The sequence below is a fragment of the Triturus cristatus genome, chromosome 11 (genome assembly GCF_964204655.1).
Source record: "Triturus cristatus chromosome 11, aTriCri1.1, whole genome shotgun sequence".
Lineage (NCBI taxonomy): Eukaryota > Metazoa > Chordata > Amphibia > Caudata > Salamandridae > Triturus > Triturus cristatus.
Window position 1 is genome coordinate 169,935,829 of NC_140594.1, and position 19,223 is coordinate 169,955,051.

Here is a 19,223-nt window from a genome sequence, read left to right on the forward strand (position 1 = left end):
AGCCGAACTCAAATTTCTCACGTGGAAAGTATCCTTACTTTTGGCTCTAACATCTGCTAGAAGGGTGAGTGAAATTCAAGCCTTCACTGTAAACGAACCATTTCTATGTTTCACTCAGGATTACGTAACCCTCAGGAATAATCCTACATTCATACTCAAGGCACCGTCACAGTTTCACCTCAATGAACCGGTAAGATTGAGAACTTTCTTTCTGAATCCATCTACACCAGCGGAAAGAGCTTTACATTCTCTCGATATTAAAAGATGTTTAAAATTCTACCTACAAAAAACAAAGGACATTAGAAAATCCAACCAATTGTTTGTGGCTTACGGCCAAGCTACTCTTGGAGCTGCAGTCACAAAAGCCACCATTGCCAGATGATTGGCATCTACAATTCATTCCTGCCATGACAAAGCTAACAAGCCATTGCTGAGGAAAGCTAAGGCCCACTCTACAAGGACTGTGGCAGTGTCTACAGCATTGTTAGCTGGAGTGACTCTGGAAAATATCTGTTGTGCTGTGACATGGAAGAATGTTCATAGATTCACAAAGCATTACTGCCTTCAATCGACACATCAGGAGGATGCAACGGTTGGACAGGCTGTCCTACGCCATCCTTTTCTTTAAGGTCAGATTCAGGTACCTTCTCTGTTGTATTTTTTGAAAGGCTGTCTATAGCGGTCATTATTCATGATTCAGACATGTTATGCCTTTAGAAATGTTTTTTGTGCAGATAATAGGTTCATGATTAGATACAAATCCATATATTGATATTTCTATGCATGTTTCTTTTCATATGTCAGTGACATGCTTTTGAGTTTTTTAAAGATTTGTTTATTTTAAATTTTACTAACAGTTATGGATACAATTTGGGAGTTTACGAACACTTGTCTCCCACCATCTGCAACCGACTATATACTTGGTATACTGCTTGCTACTCTGATTCAGGCATCTGAATCTATGAAAGATACCCCAATACTGGATAAGAAAACAAGTTACTTACCTGTAACTACAGTTATCCAGTATTGGTATCTTTCATAGATTCACTTGCACCCACCCTCCTCCCCGGAGAGTCAGTTTCTCTATTTTTTGGGATGCTTACTTCCCGCTTGTGCTAAGGAAAATCTGAGGAGAACTGGCTCTGCAGAGAGTGTTCTAGAGGGTGCTGATTGGTTGAGACCAATTAGTGATCTTTTTAGCATAATGAGGTAGATAGGCTGCTAAGATCTAGGCCTCAGGCCTTTTCTTTGGGGCCTACTACTATTATTTACCTTTGGCACTACTTTTGTATTTACCTTGGGACTCCTGCCTTGGCGACAGGGAATGATTCAGGCATGTGAATCTATGAAAGATACCAATACTGGATAACTGTAGTTACAGGTAAGTAACTTGTTTTCTTTTTTATCATGCAAACTAGACTGCAGGGTAATGGAGTGCTTTATTTAGGTGTATACACAGATTAGTACATCCTGTTACTGTATTCACGTCATTGTATAAAATAATGTAGGGCGCCATCTCACTGTGACAATGGGGTGTGTTTGGTTGACCATTTAGCAACATCTTTATTTTTCCTTACCAGAGTGGCACCTCCTCCGGTCGAGGCACAACCCTTCATTGCTACCCTGTGGCAGAGCTTGGCACGCTTGACTGGCTCTAGACAAGGTGTTTTTGCAAGTACTGCTACACCTTTGCCCTCTTCCATCCCTCTGCCCCCACCCATGCTCTGCCCCTAGGCATACATTGCCACAGCCCAGGGTGGAAAACATCTTCCCTGCCCTCCACATGTGTTGTGGGGGGCAGAGCAGACGACCTGGCTGCAGTAGCGGCTGAGCAGCATTTGCAATGTCCCAGTGCTGCCCACTGCATGGGTTGACTCTTGAAGCCTGTCTCTGGCCTTTTATTAAGCAGTTTCAGGTGAGCAATGGCCATACACAGGAGCAGGGAGGCACCGTCTACATACTGCTTACATGCTATCATTTGCGTTGCTAGCAGCAGAAGTGTGAACTGCAGCGCTGAGAACAGCTGACACACTGTGGCCGCAGTAATGAACAGGTCTTTAAAAAAGTAATCGAAGAGTAGCACTGTGCTTTTATTTTGATGTATGTTCTTCCTTTGTTTGTCCAAATAATTATCTTGAATGGTGTTCTTAGCGCAAACAGGTTATATTCTTTATCTTAATAAATAGCAATTGCTTAAACTTTGGCCATTTATGCATCGGAAAAGAGAATCAACTAAAGTTATTTTGAAAATGATTCTTCTATTACACTGCAGCCATTGGGTTAGGAGAAAAGCTGGTTAAAAGGAGTTAAGGAAAAAGAAACTTGCATGAAGAAAACACTTGAAATAAATCATCTTAAGAGGAAAGGGACACACACAGAGGAGGCAGAGGCGTTAGAAGGGTGATGAGACACACAGAGGAGGCGGGTGGGATATGAGAGGAGAGCAGAATATGCATAGAAACACTAAAGATTCAAAAAGGACTAATTTTAAGAAGGGAAACTAAGATAGAACAAGGAGCAGTGAGAGGGATGTGATGGGAGGAGGGAGACATACTTAGTAGAAAGACGGAAAGATGGGAAGGGAGGCAAGACTGGTAAAAGGAGCAGAGATGAACATAACAGGATGGAGGGAAGAAACGACAAAGGAAACAATAGCTGGAAAAGCAGCAAGATTAAGAGGAGGAAACTGAATGGAGCGAGGAAGACTAAGTTGGGGGCGGGGTGAGACTGGCAGAGTGGAGGGTGGGATGGAAAATTGGGAGGAACAAGCCAATAAAAGAAGAGCGGAATCAATAACAAGTTGCAAGATGGAAACAGAGGAAGTGGAGATGATGTCAAGATAGTTTGAATGTGTAAAAAATAAAAATGGGAAGAGAAGATTGTGCTAATGTGGAATCTAATGTTTGCTGAACAAAGTGCTGAATCTAGTGGGGAACCTACAGTTTATTTTACTTAACTTTCCTTGGGGATAGTACTCCCAGGAAATGCCACCAGTGGAGTACCCTTCTTTTGTCACTTTCTAGAAATCTGTGGATTTCCAATTCAACACAAATCGAAATAAGGCCGAAGCCAGGACCAAAGACAAAAAATGCCCCTTCCCTCCCAGGCGTTGTCCTGGAAGTATGATGCTTAAAATACAAAACAACAAGCCATTAAAAGTAGAAGGGGAATGGTTCACACCTGCAAATGTTGAGGATCTTACTGCAGGCTATCACTGACTGCTGCCATATGTGTTAATTTTGGACAGGGTACCACTTGTTGTTATGGTCCAAAATCATTCAACAACACAAGGCACCCATATATACACAGTGGAAAGAACATTTGGGTAACATAGGTGCGAGCTTGTCTATGCTTAGTAAGGATAGGTATAATTTAGACCTCAAAAGATCAGGAGCATTGCATCTGTTTAGAGGTGAATTCAACCTAGTCACATGTTATACAAAATGGGCCCTCTCCGATATTTACGTCCTGAAACGTAATAAGGGCTTTTTTAACTTGCTATGAAGTGTCACACATAAGGCAGTAAAATGTCACTCATAAATGCACTGGAAACATGTAAATGTCACAACATTAATGTAACAGTAAACGTGTACTATAACTGCACATAAGTTTTGCTCTTGGGTTTAAAATTGAGGTGTGATTGTAGATTTTGACTGAATAAGTATACACATTTAATGCTTGGTCCACAAGTGTAAATATTTGTATCAGGTGAGCAGTTGCTGCTTCTCTAATCCAGAATCTTTTTTTCACTGCTTGCTGAGAAAAGGGCGGGAATTAAAGAGCGAATAGGTCCTGCACGGACAAGTTTCATAATCAACTTAATCACAGAGACGTGCAAGGTTTAGCTTTATCCCATGGCAACTTGGGTACACACGGTAAACAAGCTGTTGAAAAGACTTGGGGCAGGCTAGTCTCAATCCACAGGTGCCCAGTTAACCCCCTCCCACTATCTGTATATCAAATAGAATTTATATTCATCCTTAAAATGGTTTCTGATGACTATTTCTTCATAATATGTGAGTTGCGACTTTGGGCTGTTTTTTGGGCTAATGCTGGTCTGCGTTGGGCTTAATTTGGACTTATACTTGAGCGGCTTTGGGCTTGGGACTGGTCTCAAAATCTAGCAACACAGAGGAGGCATCGTGTCACTGAGGATTGCAGCCCGCAGTAGTCTCTTCACACCGAAGGCAGGCACATGTGTTAGCACGAGTAACAGGTGAGTGAATTCAATCACTTCTAGCCACATGAGAAAGCTAACCTATTTCAAATTCGCACAAGCACAGCTCTCACAGCAGCGCAAGGTGGGCTCTCGCTAAAACAGTAATTCACACCAAAACATTTAAATTCACTTGCTCTTGATTGCCGCAGCCCACAATCACAGTTCCTAAGGCAATTATTAAGTAACACTGTCACAAGCCGCTCACCTTGGATGGTTCTCACAACAAACAGAGTCCTATATCTTCATTCCTCAATAGTTTTAGTCCTTCTTTTATCTCGTCGCTAGTGTAGAAAGGATACTTTCCCTTGGGGAATGAGAGTCATGGACACACTGAAGATTTCTTGATATTTGTTTAATAAGAGTAGGTCTTCAAGGAACCACCTCAGACACCACCTTCAGGTTGCTCTCACTGCCTCCTCCGTTCAAAAGATCACAGTCCAACTGGAACAGTGAAGACTGATAACAACATAAGGTTCCATGACCTAACACAATTTCACCTAAGCAGATACCACACAATTGTTTTGCAAGATTCTCAAATGCCCCGGAAAGAATGGCGGTCATAAGAGAGATTTTACATCTTTCTCAGGTGCATGTGTGTATCAGCCTGTGAGGCTGGAGCTGTCTTGCATGGCGGTGCCAAACTGTAAACGCACTGGCACAACTTTATATAGAAGTGCATTGCAATTTGCTGCTGACTGTTAATCCAAGCTTTTTCCAATCCACCCTTCTGTTATTCCATGCTTGAGTGGAGTGAACTTGTGGTCATTGACTCCTGTCATTAAAGTTGATATCGGTAACAAAAAGGCTACCTCTCAAAAGATGGCATTGAGGGAGTAGAGTAAATTTGCATTTGTGATTACTCTTACTTATAGCCCATAGTCCCTCTCCTGTTTCACCATCTTGCCTAAAGTCAAAATCATGATACCATGATGTTCCTTATTAATGAGGGAAAAGGAAAAAGAGTGCTCCAGCGCAATGAAAGGGGACTAGGTTGTGTACACGGCGTGGAGCATGCTTGATACTGGTTAAGCAATGTTTTGGCCTACCACTTGGTGACAAGGAGAATGCCTATGGACTTAGAGTAGCTTAATCATTTCCCTTCTGTCTACCTTCCACTAGAGTGGCACCTCTCGAATTTGCCATCAAATTGCCCCCGCAGCTCCTTAAAATAGGGCCATGACCTGACCTCACCTCCTTGAACCCGAAGACTTCCCTCACACTACAATTCCCCATGGTCAGTGTCTTTTTCTCAAAGTATATTCATGGATACCAATGAATCGTATTATATACAACTTTTGTAATCACCATTTAATGTCTCACTCAGCAGCCTCTATCCTAGCCCCTCAGATAATCAATTTACTGACCTATTTCACTTCTCAGAGACTAATGCGCCCAACAGCAGAAATGTAGTATAATGGATATATGGATGTTTCTACCCGAACTGCGCTGATAGCTTGTTCACATTAGTGACATTAAACAGATGTGATACAAGAAGGTGAACTATTATTGTTGCTTCCTAGTCTAAAGAGATGCATTTAGATGAACATTGCATCTTTTCCAGCTAGAAGGAAAGCCCCAGCCACATAAAACAAATACTTCCTAGTCTAAAGAGATGCATTTAGATGAACATTGCATCTTTTCCAGCTAGAAGGAAAGCACCAGCCACATAAAATAAATAATCCTGGTTTAAAGATTAAAAGTATATTGTTAATTTTAAATATGCTTAAATATGTCTTTCTGGATGAAGCTTGGCATCTGCTACAAATGCTGAAAGGGCAGATACTTTGTAGACGCGGTTCACCTGAATATCCCAGACAAGCTAATCTTCTCCTCCAATAGCTCCTCTTCTAGTGTGAAGTCTTCAGCGGTCCTTCCAGATATCCTGGCAGACAGGAAAGGCTTTCTTTCTGGCTTTTCTCGATGTTGAGCAGTTCTTCTGCGTTCTCTGCAGAGTAACAATTGTTAAATGGATAGTCCATCCTAAGTCAATTTAATGAACAAGGTTGAAAGTCTGCAGCGCCTACACTTGTCAAGGTGGTCATGGTATATGTGCCTCCTATGCAAGGGATGACTCATCTTTGGGTATTTCTCTTTTTTCTCTAATGTTCCCCTCTTTCTTTCTTTCTTTCTTTCTTTCTTTCCTTTAACACCCTCTGCACCTGTCTTACTCTTATCAATTTCTCTGTTTATGTTAATCACACCTCTCACATCTGTTCCAAGACCAGAATGTCCTGTAGCTTGTCAAGAGTGGGGATCTGCTCAATACTAAGTCACCATTTGTTTGATCATTAGTTTATTCTCGTTCCCTCTAATTAAATAGTAGCAATTTTGGGCATGTGTGTTTGGGTGCATTTAAATGCTTTTTATCCAGTAATGAGTTCAAAGGGAAAATTCTAATTTAATAAATATTGTCCAGTAGTGCTCTAAATTCTTGATATAATGGCATATGTGGAATAAGAGCACCCACCCATGCTGAAGAACTTCTGGGGTGGATTAGCATGGCCATTGGATTTGTGCAGCAGAAGAGGACCATATTATGCATCAGGATTGATTAAATTATGCAGCGAGAAGAAACAAATTATACAGTGTAATGCAGCAATTTTGTGATAGTATTACTTTATTATTTTCACATCTTTACTCATGGTAACACTGGACAAAGATTTTACCTCATTAGTATCAATGTAATAACCAACTAAAAGATGACCAGTAGATCTTTTCGAAGGGCCTTCCTCTGGAGGGGAACATACGTCATCTTGCTTTTAGTAACTTTTGATCATTTTGACCTAGTAACATTTTTTTGTTAAAATATGCAGAATATGCAGCAGAAGATGGATTATGCTGCAAATGCGGCAAATCAATAACTATGCGGAAAAAGCATTGGCCGCAGAATCGCATAATTGGTGCGATGCTGCGGATAAGTATGTTCTCTAATAAGGCACTTTTATCAAGTGTGCTTAGCAAATTACATGCAATATATTGTTCATTTTCTTACTTTGAATTCTTTTTGTGAGTGTTTTCTATTTTATGTTTCTTGTTGATGTAGAAGGATTGTGCACGGAAACACACAAAAAAGCATCAGTTTGAACTGAACTAAATTCCAGTAGCAGATCTTGAAGGCTATGACACCTCTTGTTCACCCTTATTGCCTTTTTGAGCAAAATCAAACTTTTTGAGCAAAATCAAACCCACCATTTGTGTTTATTATTACTGACTATTGTGTGTGTATTAATGTATAGTTTTTTATTTTTTTACAGTTGCTTAACTTGGCTACCAGCTAGCAACCCGCCCACTGTGAATGTTTTTAGCGTGTCTTTGTGACTTTTGCACAAAGGAAGTGTGTATTATAATAGATTATTTTCTGTATTCAAGCTGTTTCATGCAGAGCAGCGGTTGCAGAGAGCACAGCATCAGCTAAGAGACATGCGTCATGCAGCAGCAGATGCGAAGCCTGAAAGTAAGCTAACAATTACTGTGATTCAGATACATTTGTCACAAGTTTAGTCCGTTGCAAGGCTTGTATGATTGTAAATTAACGAGTTGTATCTAAAAATCATGTGCTGCTCATTCATTTTCTATTGTATTTCACTGGCAATTGTGGTATGGCTTGTTAGTGGTACTCGGCACACCTTCCAGCACTGCAATGGTAATAACTTAAAAGAGGCCTTCTTTAGCCTATAGTTATATCCTTGTAAATACTTCCCACCACAAGCTCTCCTCTAATGACCTGAAGAGGGTCTCCAACAACCTGTAGAAACTTCTCTAGTGATCATTTTAGTGCAGTGCAGCAGCCATTGAATATTGTAATTGCATTTATATACCACATACTATCCATGATGAGGCATTGACGTGCTTTGTGGCGAGAAATAAGCTCCTCTGCAACACAACATTAGAGGTTATTTGTTAGTGGGTTAGCACAATTGTTTTTGGATGTGTAAGTTAATTGGGTAGGATTGTGGTATCACACTTTCATCCATTTACCTACACTTTATGAAAGAAATTGGTTAGCCAAAAGAGAATTAAAAGAGAGAGATGTGCATTAGTGGGAAGTAGTAACATCTGGCCAAGTTAGTTGGATGAGTAGGTAGATTGAGAGAGGTTTGAAATTTAGTTATGAGATTCCATGAATGAATGAAGGATTTCTAAAGCGCATGGCTAATCCATGGAGTCTGAAAGTTTGTATGGAGCCAACAGGTGGGAGAAAGCAAGAAATGGAACAGGAAACAGGAGAGCATGCAAAGGGTTAGTACCATTGATAATGAGTGAAGTCGGGAATGCGGAAGATTTGTTTTAATGACCGGGATATCTAGCGAAGCAGACCATAAACAACCAAAAACCCATCCCACACATTGACCTGTCAGAGCAGCCCGTCGGGCACTGCCTGATTGCCCTATTGGCCTGCTGGGTTTTGCTGGGATGTTACAATTTATTGTTTAGTGAGTAATTCAGAGTAGCTTGAACATGGATCTTCTTGCGTTCATTAACCAGTCGAAGGTCTTCAAGGCATGGGAGATAGGGCCTTCTTCCTTTACATATAGGAGTAGTCTGCCAGCACTGTTCTTAATTCTCTGTAATCTTCTCATGGTTGATATAGGTAAACCATGTTATAGGTAATAATACAGTCTAATTTGGATGAGATAAGATATTGTTGTGTGAACCTTATGAGGCAAGCTTAGATGTAGGAAGATGCGTCACAGTATTGTCATGATAAGAAATGCTGATCTGGATAGTTTATACATTTGGGCATTCATGGACAGTTTGTGTTCCTTGTTAATTCCAAGATTTCGTACCTCCTTGCCTATTATTGATTGTGGTCTTAGTCCGTTTGACCAGGAGTTTTGAGGATCATCAGGTAAGTATCTCAGTTTTGGAGCTGTTTAATTTGAAGTGTCTCCATGTTCTCCATGTCTCAATGGCTATGAGGCAACCGAACATTTTTGAGTTTCCAATGTCCTAGTGGCTTTCCGAATTAAGAAGTAACTGAGTATTATCGGCATAGTTATCGCAAGTGAAGCCAAAGCTGTTGATTAGTTCTGGTAAGAATTTCAAGTAAATGTTGAAAACTAGAGGTAAGATCATAGAGCCTTGAGGATCTCCTGCTTTTCTATGGTAGGGTTTTGATTGGGAAGGAGGTATATGTATAAAATGTGTCCTCTTGTGTAGGTAGGATGAGATTCAAGTGAGAGTAGTGTCTTTAATACCAACTCCTTTGAGTCTTAGGAGAAATTTGTCATAACTATCTGGCACATGCATCAACAATGCCATTTGCGATTCCTTATTAGCGAAAAATAAGGATTCGCTAATAAGGAATAGCAAACGGCTATGCATGTAGAAATCGCTTAAAAAATTGCGATTTCTAAATATACCTTAATTGCGATTCGCAAATTGCGAGTCGCAATTAAGGAATACCTCCCCATTTATACCTATGGGCCTAGAGGCCCATAGGAATGAATAGGAAGACATTCTCAATTTGTGATTCTCAATTAGAGAATCGCAAACTGAGAATGCAATTTCAAGGGTGCCAGGGTGTCAAAAGGACACCCTGTTGCACCCCTGAAATCTGCATATGAGTACATCTTGTACACACACATGCCCCAAGGGCATGTGAGTGTGTAAAACGGAACTTTGGAAAATGCACTTTAGTGCATTTTTCAAAGTTTTTGCAAATTGCCATGAAGTTCAACTTCATGGTAATTTGCTCCCCCTATTGGCGAAATCGCTAAGTTTTTTAACTTTAAGGCATTGCATTTAAGGAATCTCAATTTGATATTCCTTGAATGCAATCGCAATTTAAGTAATCGCAATTTAAGGATTACTTAAATTGCGATTTTTGCATTTGGGATGATGCATCCAAAATGCAAAAATACCGGTCGCAAAGGGGCAGATTCTGAGAATCTGCACGTTTGCGACCGGTTTTTGCTTTGATGCATGTGGGCCTATGGGTGTTGAATGCTTCTGAGAGTTCCAAAATTAATCGTGCCGTGACCTCATTTTGGCCTACTGTGTCTTAAGGTCATCCCAAATGACAAATAGGGATGATTCCGTGAATCTTCGCAGGGCAGCATATTCTTTTAAATATTACACACTAATGGTCATCTCAGTGTCCGTTTGTTAGAGGAAGAAGCCAAGATTGGTGGAACTTATCAGTACGTATGCCATGCCTGCGCTGAAGAGCCATTGTTGCAAAGAGGCACATTGCTGCCTACCAATTTACGAACAGAGGGAATGTAGAAAGCGAGAGAAAGTGTGTCATATAAACTTATTTTGGAAAGAAAACTGCTCCATCTGATTGTTTGCTCAATAAACTGTTTTCAAGTAGTAGTGCCCTTGAGCAGTATAATTCCATTCAGCTTATTAGAAGTATGATCAAGAGAAAAGTCACCAAGTTTATACTCTTGAGGATTGTGCTCTGGAATTCAAATTTAGGTGCAATAGGGCTACCCGTAGTAGAATTGGACTACAGCATAATCCATTGTGTGAGACCTTGCTTGGAAACCGGTTCTCTTTAGTAAATATTTTCTTCCAAACTGCAAACGGAGTGCAGGTAAGTTCATCCACTGGCGAAAGGCCTTAATGGAGCAAGTGGATTTGTCTCTTGTTGTTTCTTTATCACATGTGCATCTATGGCATTATCCTTCAAAATACAAACCACTTTTCCATTTCATGCAAGTAGAAAGGACTAAGGTTACTGTATGATTTTGGTTGTGAAAAGTGGAACTCTGTTCTAGACTGTAGCCTCTGTGAACAGACTTACCAATATTATGGCCGTAAGAATCAACTTTTTAAAAATGTCACTGTTATCAATTTTTTATTTCATAATTGCAGCTTTCAGTAATACATATATAAAGAAGTAGATATATTGTTTCTTAAAAAGCATATTTCCCTATTGAGAAATGTTATAGTTGTGCGATATGATGTTCACCTACCAAAGGGTGAAGCTGGAGATTAAACTTATCTTTACTCCATCACCATTCCTCATCGAGTAATGTGACTGGTGACAAGACATCAGGCTCTACCATTGAGCTTGTGTATTGTTAGAGCACTATCATTGCAGGGTCTCTACAGAAAGGATAGTACTGCTTAGCTTCTAATTGAGAAAAGACATTTGCTCTGTCACTGGACACAACCCTGCAGGTTGTCACAATATGCTGTCAATGTAAAACTCAAGCAGTGCGTTCCTTGTTTGTTTTTGTTCCTTTCGCATTTGCATTTCAGTGTCAAGATTGACATAAAGTCCTGACTTGCAACTGATACCACTTTTTGAATTGCAGCTGCCCTCTGCCTTCTCTACCAGTGAAGTGTTTTTTTTTCAATTTTTCAATTAGTTCTTATTAAACCTGTTGTGTTGTTGGCTTCTGTCACTGTGGGTTTGGTCTACGACTCATGTTTTCTGTCCTTCAGAAAATATAAACCACCTCCACTTTATCCTCCCCATGTACAGTAAGAGCTAGCCACTGCTCATATGTATCAGTCTTAAAATACTGTACCACAAGATTATCTATATTCCATTGCACAGCAGGTACCCAAGTGTAAATCGCGGCCACTATATTTCCCGCTACCTCAAACTGAATACTTCCCTCCAATTTTCTCCCTTGGCTGCTTCTGTGAACTCCATTTTATTTTGTATTTTCTGGTACTGTCCAAAGTAAGATCATCAGTGTCCTGTCCTCTTGCAAAGTCCTTTTACTTCAAGGTCAACTTCTAGCTTGGACACGTGTTTGGGTGTGGGTTTAAAAATCCTTTCCCTTTTTGTCCTTAATTAGCATATACGTTTTAAAATAATTCCTATATTAAACTGACATGAGTGATAAGAATCTATAGCTAATTGAGTTAGGGTTGTTGGGGGTTAATTGTTTTTACACTGCTATGTCTGTCAGCCAGTTCCTGAGAACACACCAGAAGGACTAATACAAGGGACTCTCGAAATTCTGCAGTCGTCGTGTATGGGCACATTTCATGGAGAGCAAGGACTGAAGGTTGTTTATGTACCCACCTTGATACGACGGTAATGTCGGGGATAGGGGTGAGACTAATTATATGTGCGATGGGAATGGGTACCTAGAATGACTGGGTGATACCATGCATGGAGTGTAACTTGTTTATGATGTCTTACAAGCATCTGTAACCTTTAAAAACTTTAATAAAACAGATTTTAAAAAAACAAAGAATCTATAGCTAAAGAAATAAAGGGGGGTGTAGTCAGGAATGTATCTATTTTTTATTTTGAAAGGTTTTTTTTATAGCGCGACCTTGACCCCTGCGCGAATCGGAGCACTTTACAAATTTACAGAGAGCTGCAGAGTGATAACAACAAAATCACATACATGATATATAGGTAGCACCCAGAGAAGTGAGGATACGCATAAAAATGTTCAATGGCAGGAGGGATAACAAATAAAAGTCAACAAATCATAGTTAGTAAAACTGTAGGATCAGGCGGTGTCAAGAGATGGAGTTTGAAACCCTGAAGTCACCGGTTAGAGTAGTCATGAATGTGATTGAGGGAAGGGTATTTAGGATCTAGGGAAGAAATTTGTTTAGAAGGAGTGCTTTCACTTCTTTCTTGAAGGAAATAGTTGAGGGAGTCATTCTGACTTGAGTGGGCAAGGAGTTCCAAATTCCCGGGCCTATTCCAGAGAAAGATCGGTTGTAAGTTTTCTTCTTTTAGATTCTCTGGTTTCAGAAGAAAGGTGTTGGAGCTTCTTGACTCTGCAGCCACCAGAAATGTAAAGTTTCTGAGCAAGATACCTAGGGGTTTATAATTGGAGGGCTTTGACCGATGTCCTTAGAGGACCTTGGGATCTGGGCAATCCCAAGAGGGTTGTACTTCCATGGTCCAACCAGGGAAACACTAAGGCTTGCACTGCATGCTTGAAATTGTTTTTTGGGGGATCGTTTTCTTAGAATGTTCATTTGATGATTCGCCCCTTTGGTAGCAGCGCCAATGTACTTCTGCTTGTTGAGGTTCTTGTCTAGAATTATCCCAGTGATCTAGCTGAATCAGTGACCAGTGGAATGCAGTTGAGTGCTGTTAGATGTTTCAGCCATTCTTGAATGACATGTGACTGGTTGCGTGGTGCGATTTGAAGGAATTTGGTTTTATGAGTATTTAGTTTGAGTTGATTGGATGTTAGCCAATTTTGAGTTTTTAGTAGAGTTATGTTGAGGGAGCTGATATCTCCTGAGGAGGCATTTTTTTAGGTAAAGTTGGGTATCGTCAGTGTACATATGGTATTAGATGTTGGATGAGTACAGAAGTTCTGTTAGAGGCTCCATGAAGAGGTTGGAGAGAGTGGGCAAAAGTGAGGAGCTGTGAGGAACACCTAACGTGACTGAAGAAGTCTGGGATAGTGAGTGATTAACCTTGACTCTTTTAGTCCTGTTTTGGAGAAAGGAGGTGAACCAGTTAATGGATGTTCCAGTTAGCCCCATTGGGTGTTCCAAGAGGTTGTCATGCTTAATCGTATCAAATGCCGATGATAGGTCAAGGAGGATTAAGAGACCGGATTGATTCTGATCTAGCATTTCTTTTAGTGCATCATCCACTATGCGTGTCATAGCCGATTCAGTGTTGTGCCCTGGACGAAAGCCAGATTGAAAATGGTCTAGTAGTCTGAATTGTTCGATGTGGGGACAGAGTTGGATGTGAACACATTTTTCCAGGAGCTTCGCCAGGATAGGAATATTGGAGATGGGTCAGAAGTTGTTTAAATCAGTTTGATCTGCTTTTGTTTTGTTTTTTAGTATAGGCGAAACCTGAACTGATTTTAGGCAGTCCAGAATAGTGCCTTGAAGGAGGGAGGCATTAGCAATCTTAGTCCAAATTGAAGTATCGAAAGTAAGATCTCCTTGAAGAAATTGGGAGCTAGAGGGTTATTGAGTGTCTTGAAGGTTTCACAGATGTTAGAATCTTGTGGCTCTCACTTTCCTCAAAGGTTTTGAAAGAGTTCCATGATGCGTTGTTTTTGGGGAAGTGGCAAATAGGACATGAGGAAACTGTAGTCTGGGAGGCAGAGAGGATGGGTTGAGGTGGGAGAGTATGCTGTTCCAAGGCCGTCTACAGGTCCTTTCTCATGCTTTCTGTCTTCCAAAGAAAAAACAGAGGCACATTTCTCACAGTGAGGTAGCGGACTAGATCCAGCGAGGGACGGATTAGGTGCGTAGTTAGATTGTACTTTTATAAGCTCAAGTTTTTTGGGACGATTACTGGCTTGATCAGTTGGTTTCTGAAGAAATTTGCTTTTGAAGATCTGATGCTTTTGTTGGATCTGTTTCTCAATGATTTCTGGTGTTTGAGATGTTCAAGGGATGGAGCTGATCTCCACTTGCGTTCAGCTAGCCTCAAGGTGTGCCTTATATTGAGACTACCATTATGCCAAGGTTTGGAGTCTTTTGCAGGCACTCTTTTTAGCTGTGGTGGAGCAATCGAGACAAGGACAGGCTCCATGAAGCAATTGTAGTTATTTGTAAGTTCATGGACATCTGACATCTCACGGAGAGGAGGCAGGATGTTGTGACAGAGAGAGGTCAGTTAATTGCAGTTGATGTTGTGCATGCTTCTTTTCCAGAGTCTAGTTTTTGTTGGCTGAACTGTGTTGGTTATCTCAGCTTGCATGATGAGGAATGTGATGCAGCTGTGGTCGGTCCAATCATAGGGGAGGATAGGTTCCAATTGAATAGACTTGGGCTTCGCAGTGAGAAGATCTAAAGTCGTTGTTATGTGTGGGCCTGTCACAAATATGGGTCAGGTTAAGGTCAGCAAGGAAGGTTTTGAAGCTGTTGACTGCAGGATCATTCAGGTCATTCCAGTGGAGTTTGAAAACTGCAAGGAAGATTTGAGTGCGCTGTTGTCCAGTGTTTTTATGGAACAGATCAAGGAAACCATCGTAACGGTTTGTCTCCTGGAGGATGGTAGATCAAGTGTAGTTTGCAGAGAAGTCTGTTGTTGCAAGAGACATCCAGAGGAATCCTTGGCCCCATTGTTTCTCTCTTTCTTTGAATGCTGATCACCTGGTCTTCTCCTTTTATGATTGCCCAGTGAGGGCCCCAGTCCTGTTTCAGCTTTAGCACAGGTGGTGCAGGCCTTCACACTGCAATGGATGTTGCACAGACATGCAGCAAGGCTGATATTGAACCCACTGTTCTATTCATTTGAGCACTGGATCTGACATTACCACTATCTAGGGTCAGGCCTCCACAAGTCATTGGTAGGTTCCACCCAGGCTTCAACTGTCCATATAAGAATGTACCACAGAGGGGCAAATAATTGGGCCCTACCAGGTAGAGCTGGTTTAAACTAGTCTTCTTGATCTCATTATTGGTGCCATCTTAGAGAAGGAAAAGCCTTGAATGTATGACTCTTCAAGACCACATTCTCTATTATCTAATAAGCCCTCCCAACTCCTGTTTGACTTTTTGGCTGCTCTAGCACCTAGTGTGTGAAACGTGCCGACCACATAGTAAAACCCACAAGCCTGCATCTATTCTTTAACCTACAGGATTCCACTGCCCACACAATTACTGTGATTTCTTTTTAACTGGGATTGTACTGAATATCTTCCTCCTTAGAAATGTGGTTCACTGAGAGGGAAAACTGACCACACCCTCTTAAGTTACTTATAGAACATTGAATAGTGACAATATTTCTGCCTTGAATAGTGAGATTCCTTTTTGAACATCTTAACTGAAGTAAACTTTGAGTTCCTAGGGACATTATGAAGTGCTGCACATACCTACTCCACTTAAAAATACTAAGCAGAGAACAAATAATGTGATGCATTTCCTGGAGATTACTCAGGTTAAAGCTTGCATCTTGCATGCCGTGACTGGGACCTTCCATGATTTTTTCAGTTTGTCAGTCCTTCCCATCATTTAAAAATTCTCAATCCTGCTCCAAAAGGAATAGTCTGACACTGGCTTGCTATCCCACATCCTCTCTTCATGGGATAATATGCAATCCATAGGCATCTGTCTTGTTGGACATCACCAGTGAGTGAATCTTGAGTCAATAGTTTCAATCCTAAAGAAGTTAGCTGGGGAATATGCCTTCTTCCCTCAGCAATGTCTTTCCCATACAATATTTGTTTTCAGTGTACTGAAGAGATTCCAAACCTTGGCTTCAAAATACATTTTAAGGTAAAAAAGGGTAAAACAGGTGCTTGTACTATACATGTGCCCTTTGAACTTCATTGTTGTGTAGCTGAGGTAGTTTGACAAAAGCTTTTGAAGTGTGAAAGTTATTCAGCATAGGTGAATAGATGCATAACTATTGATTTGTTAATTAATTCTGTGGTGATTTTATTTGCAAAGGCTAGTAAGCTATTGTGCATGATCATGTGAATTTTTTTTTCTACTCTGAGCATTTTAGTTTATGTATTTTCAAAATTGTCTTTATTGGATGCTTGTTTCAATGGTTTCCGCCCTTGTAATTCACTGGAGGGCGTGTTTATAATTCTCTTGCACTGCAGTGATTTCTACAGCACCAGTGAGCCACTCTGTTCTGTACATTCTACTGTATAAATTCTAAAATAAACCAGTCAAATTGCAGCAACTTAGGCAGAGTGCACACAATACAGTACAGCAGCAGGAGATAATGTAATCCCTCTCCAGGACCCTCAAAAGAAAAGACCACAGACCAGGATAATTCTTAATTGGCACTGTTGACCATATGTGAAGTGAGCACCACTATTAATTGACAGTTGGATGCATATCCAACTCACTGAGAAAAGATGCATACTGGATCATCAGAAAGTAACAAGACCAGTAGTTGGAATTTCATGCTACTCTCATGCTACTCAAATTGTTCAAAAAGTGTGCTTGCTTGGAAACTGACCATTGAGTTCTGACAGTGTTTAACAGTCTATTATCTAAGGTTGTCTCCAACATCTGAAGTCATGTTTTCACTGGTCTTCATAGAGCAGAGAAGTTAGATTGAACTATCTATGTTTTTGCTTTGATTTTAGAGATTCACCTTAGATGGCAGACGTCCTAAAGTGGACGATGCTTTTCTATGGAATTAACTCCCTCTAGATATCAAAGTACAAAATCTGGGGGTAGGTTAAGAAGTTGAAAATGCTGCTGTTAAGCAGTTGCTGAAGATCATCAGTGCATTGAAGAGCACCTGGATGCTTATCGATTTAGGCTCTTTATAGGTGCATTGGACTGCACTACATTGGACTATCACAGTTTAATAACCTTACTGACCTATTCCTAGCTTTCAGTGGTAGAAGCCTAAATCCACCAAGATATCAACAGCAGCAAATCTTTAAGATTTGTGCTAGAAGCAAAATATGATTTGCTGCATCTTACAGATTGGTTCTGGTCAGATTTATTGTTGTTCAGAGTTCTATTAACTGGGGAATTCATTGACACTCAGGACAGCCCAGGTCTTTGAGGATTACAGTAATCTTCCCATACGAAATCACTGCCCTTTGAGTGACATGGTTGCTCCTATGTGATTTATTTGCTACAATCCATTCTGCAGTCATATCTTGGCTCCTATGAGTTCAGGACAATTTAGTTTTCGTTATTATGCCCACGTTTAGCAACTCTACTTTTCTAATTATGTAATAATGAAGCATTCCTTTTTTAATAAATACCTCTTAATGGACAGTTACATTTGTGAGTCAGTGTGTCTTACTGAAAGTGGACCCTGTCTCTTAACCACTCCCTAGAGTAGGCCTTGATTGATGAACAGTTAACACTGGTGAGTTAAGCAGAAAAAGAGAGTACTTGACTGATCATTTACAAGCAACTATGTCCAAGACCTTGGCGAAAGGGCTCTAATTCCATCATAGGAGGGGAACATGGCGCCTGGTTGAAAGTCGGCCGCAGGCTCAACTCTCGCTAGCTAGCACACCTATACCTGCGTAATACAGAATGCGGACACTTAACGCAGAGATTATGCCGGAGAACACAGGACAGTGAAGATTTCTACACCTCGGTACTGTGCTTTTTTGCTTTTTAATGTGTACCTTGGAGTAATCTCGGAACAGTTGCGGCTCATCCCGCTGCCGCCTCTCTCACGGCTCCAGGCGCGGACACGGACATGGGCGGGGCGGATTGGGCTGAGCGGCTGCAGCTGAGGCCTCCCAGGACGCTGCAGACGCCGCGGACGCCTTTCACCGATGGTTGCAGGTTCTGGTCATCCAGCAGCGTTCTTGTTACCGATGTTCCCTTAGTGGGGGGTTCTCTCCGCCCTCTGTGATGCTATGCTCATTCCACACAAATGGCTGGAACCATCGTCGAAGGTATTGTGCTCCAGTGGGGGCTGTATGAATGCTATGATTGCTAAGCAGCATTTTGGGATCCTCTCCTCACCTCTTCTCATCGCGCCCCCTGGCTATTTCCCCTCATGTGTGGAGCGAAGACATAATATCAGGTGATTAGTGGGAGAGCGTAAGGTGGGGCAGAGGCTGAACTTGAGTTGAAATCTGATTTAACGGTGGACTGACACACTTTTTCAACATATTCTTTTAGAAAAGTTAAAGGTCTGCCTGGGGGACGCAAATAGCGTATGGTGCTCTCTACTACATTTAGAGCCCCATGGTACCTGGCGGTACTCCAGCTCAGCCAGGGGCGAAAGGCTGTAGCACAAATTTCCCTGTGGGGGGCAAGCTGGGGTGGTCAATACCTACTTGAAATCTGTCAGCACACGAAGTGCAGAAAACGTGCCAGTGGGTCTGTAGCTAGGCTTGTCGAGGCACAGGAGCCCCAAAAAAAAAAAAAATACCCGTGGTAGGGAAGGAGCAAATAAAACAAGGAAAACCGAGCTCCAATATTAAACCATCCCAGAGGTTGAAACTAGAGGGGACATTCCCCACAACATTGATAGACCCAAGGACACAAACGATCAGCAGATACACTCTAAGGAACAAATGTATAAATGATGATGATATCCTCTTAGGGCAAAAAGTGTCTCCGCCAGCTCCCTCCCCCCAATTTCCTGATATTTTAGTGCTACCCCCATGCGAGGATCAAAGTTCAAGACAAACTCTGGAAAAAAAAG

General features: G+C 41.2%; 1 protein-coding gene across 2 annotated transcripts in view; it reads left to right on the forward strand.

Moving 5' to 3' along the window:
- Positions 1 to 19,223, forward strand: part of IFT81 (intraflagellar transport 81) — an 872,384-nt gene that overhangs the window by 146,902 nt on the left and 706,259 nt on the right. For both annotated transcript variants that reach the window (XM_085633362.1, XM_085633363.1), the window contains exon 8: positions 7,589 to 7,673. In XM_085633362.1, coding sequence (XP_085489488.1) covers positions 7,589 to 7,673 — 85 coding nt within the window. The remainder of the gene's footprint in view (positions 1 to 7,588; positions 7,674 to 19,223) is intronic.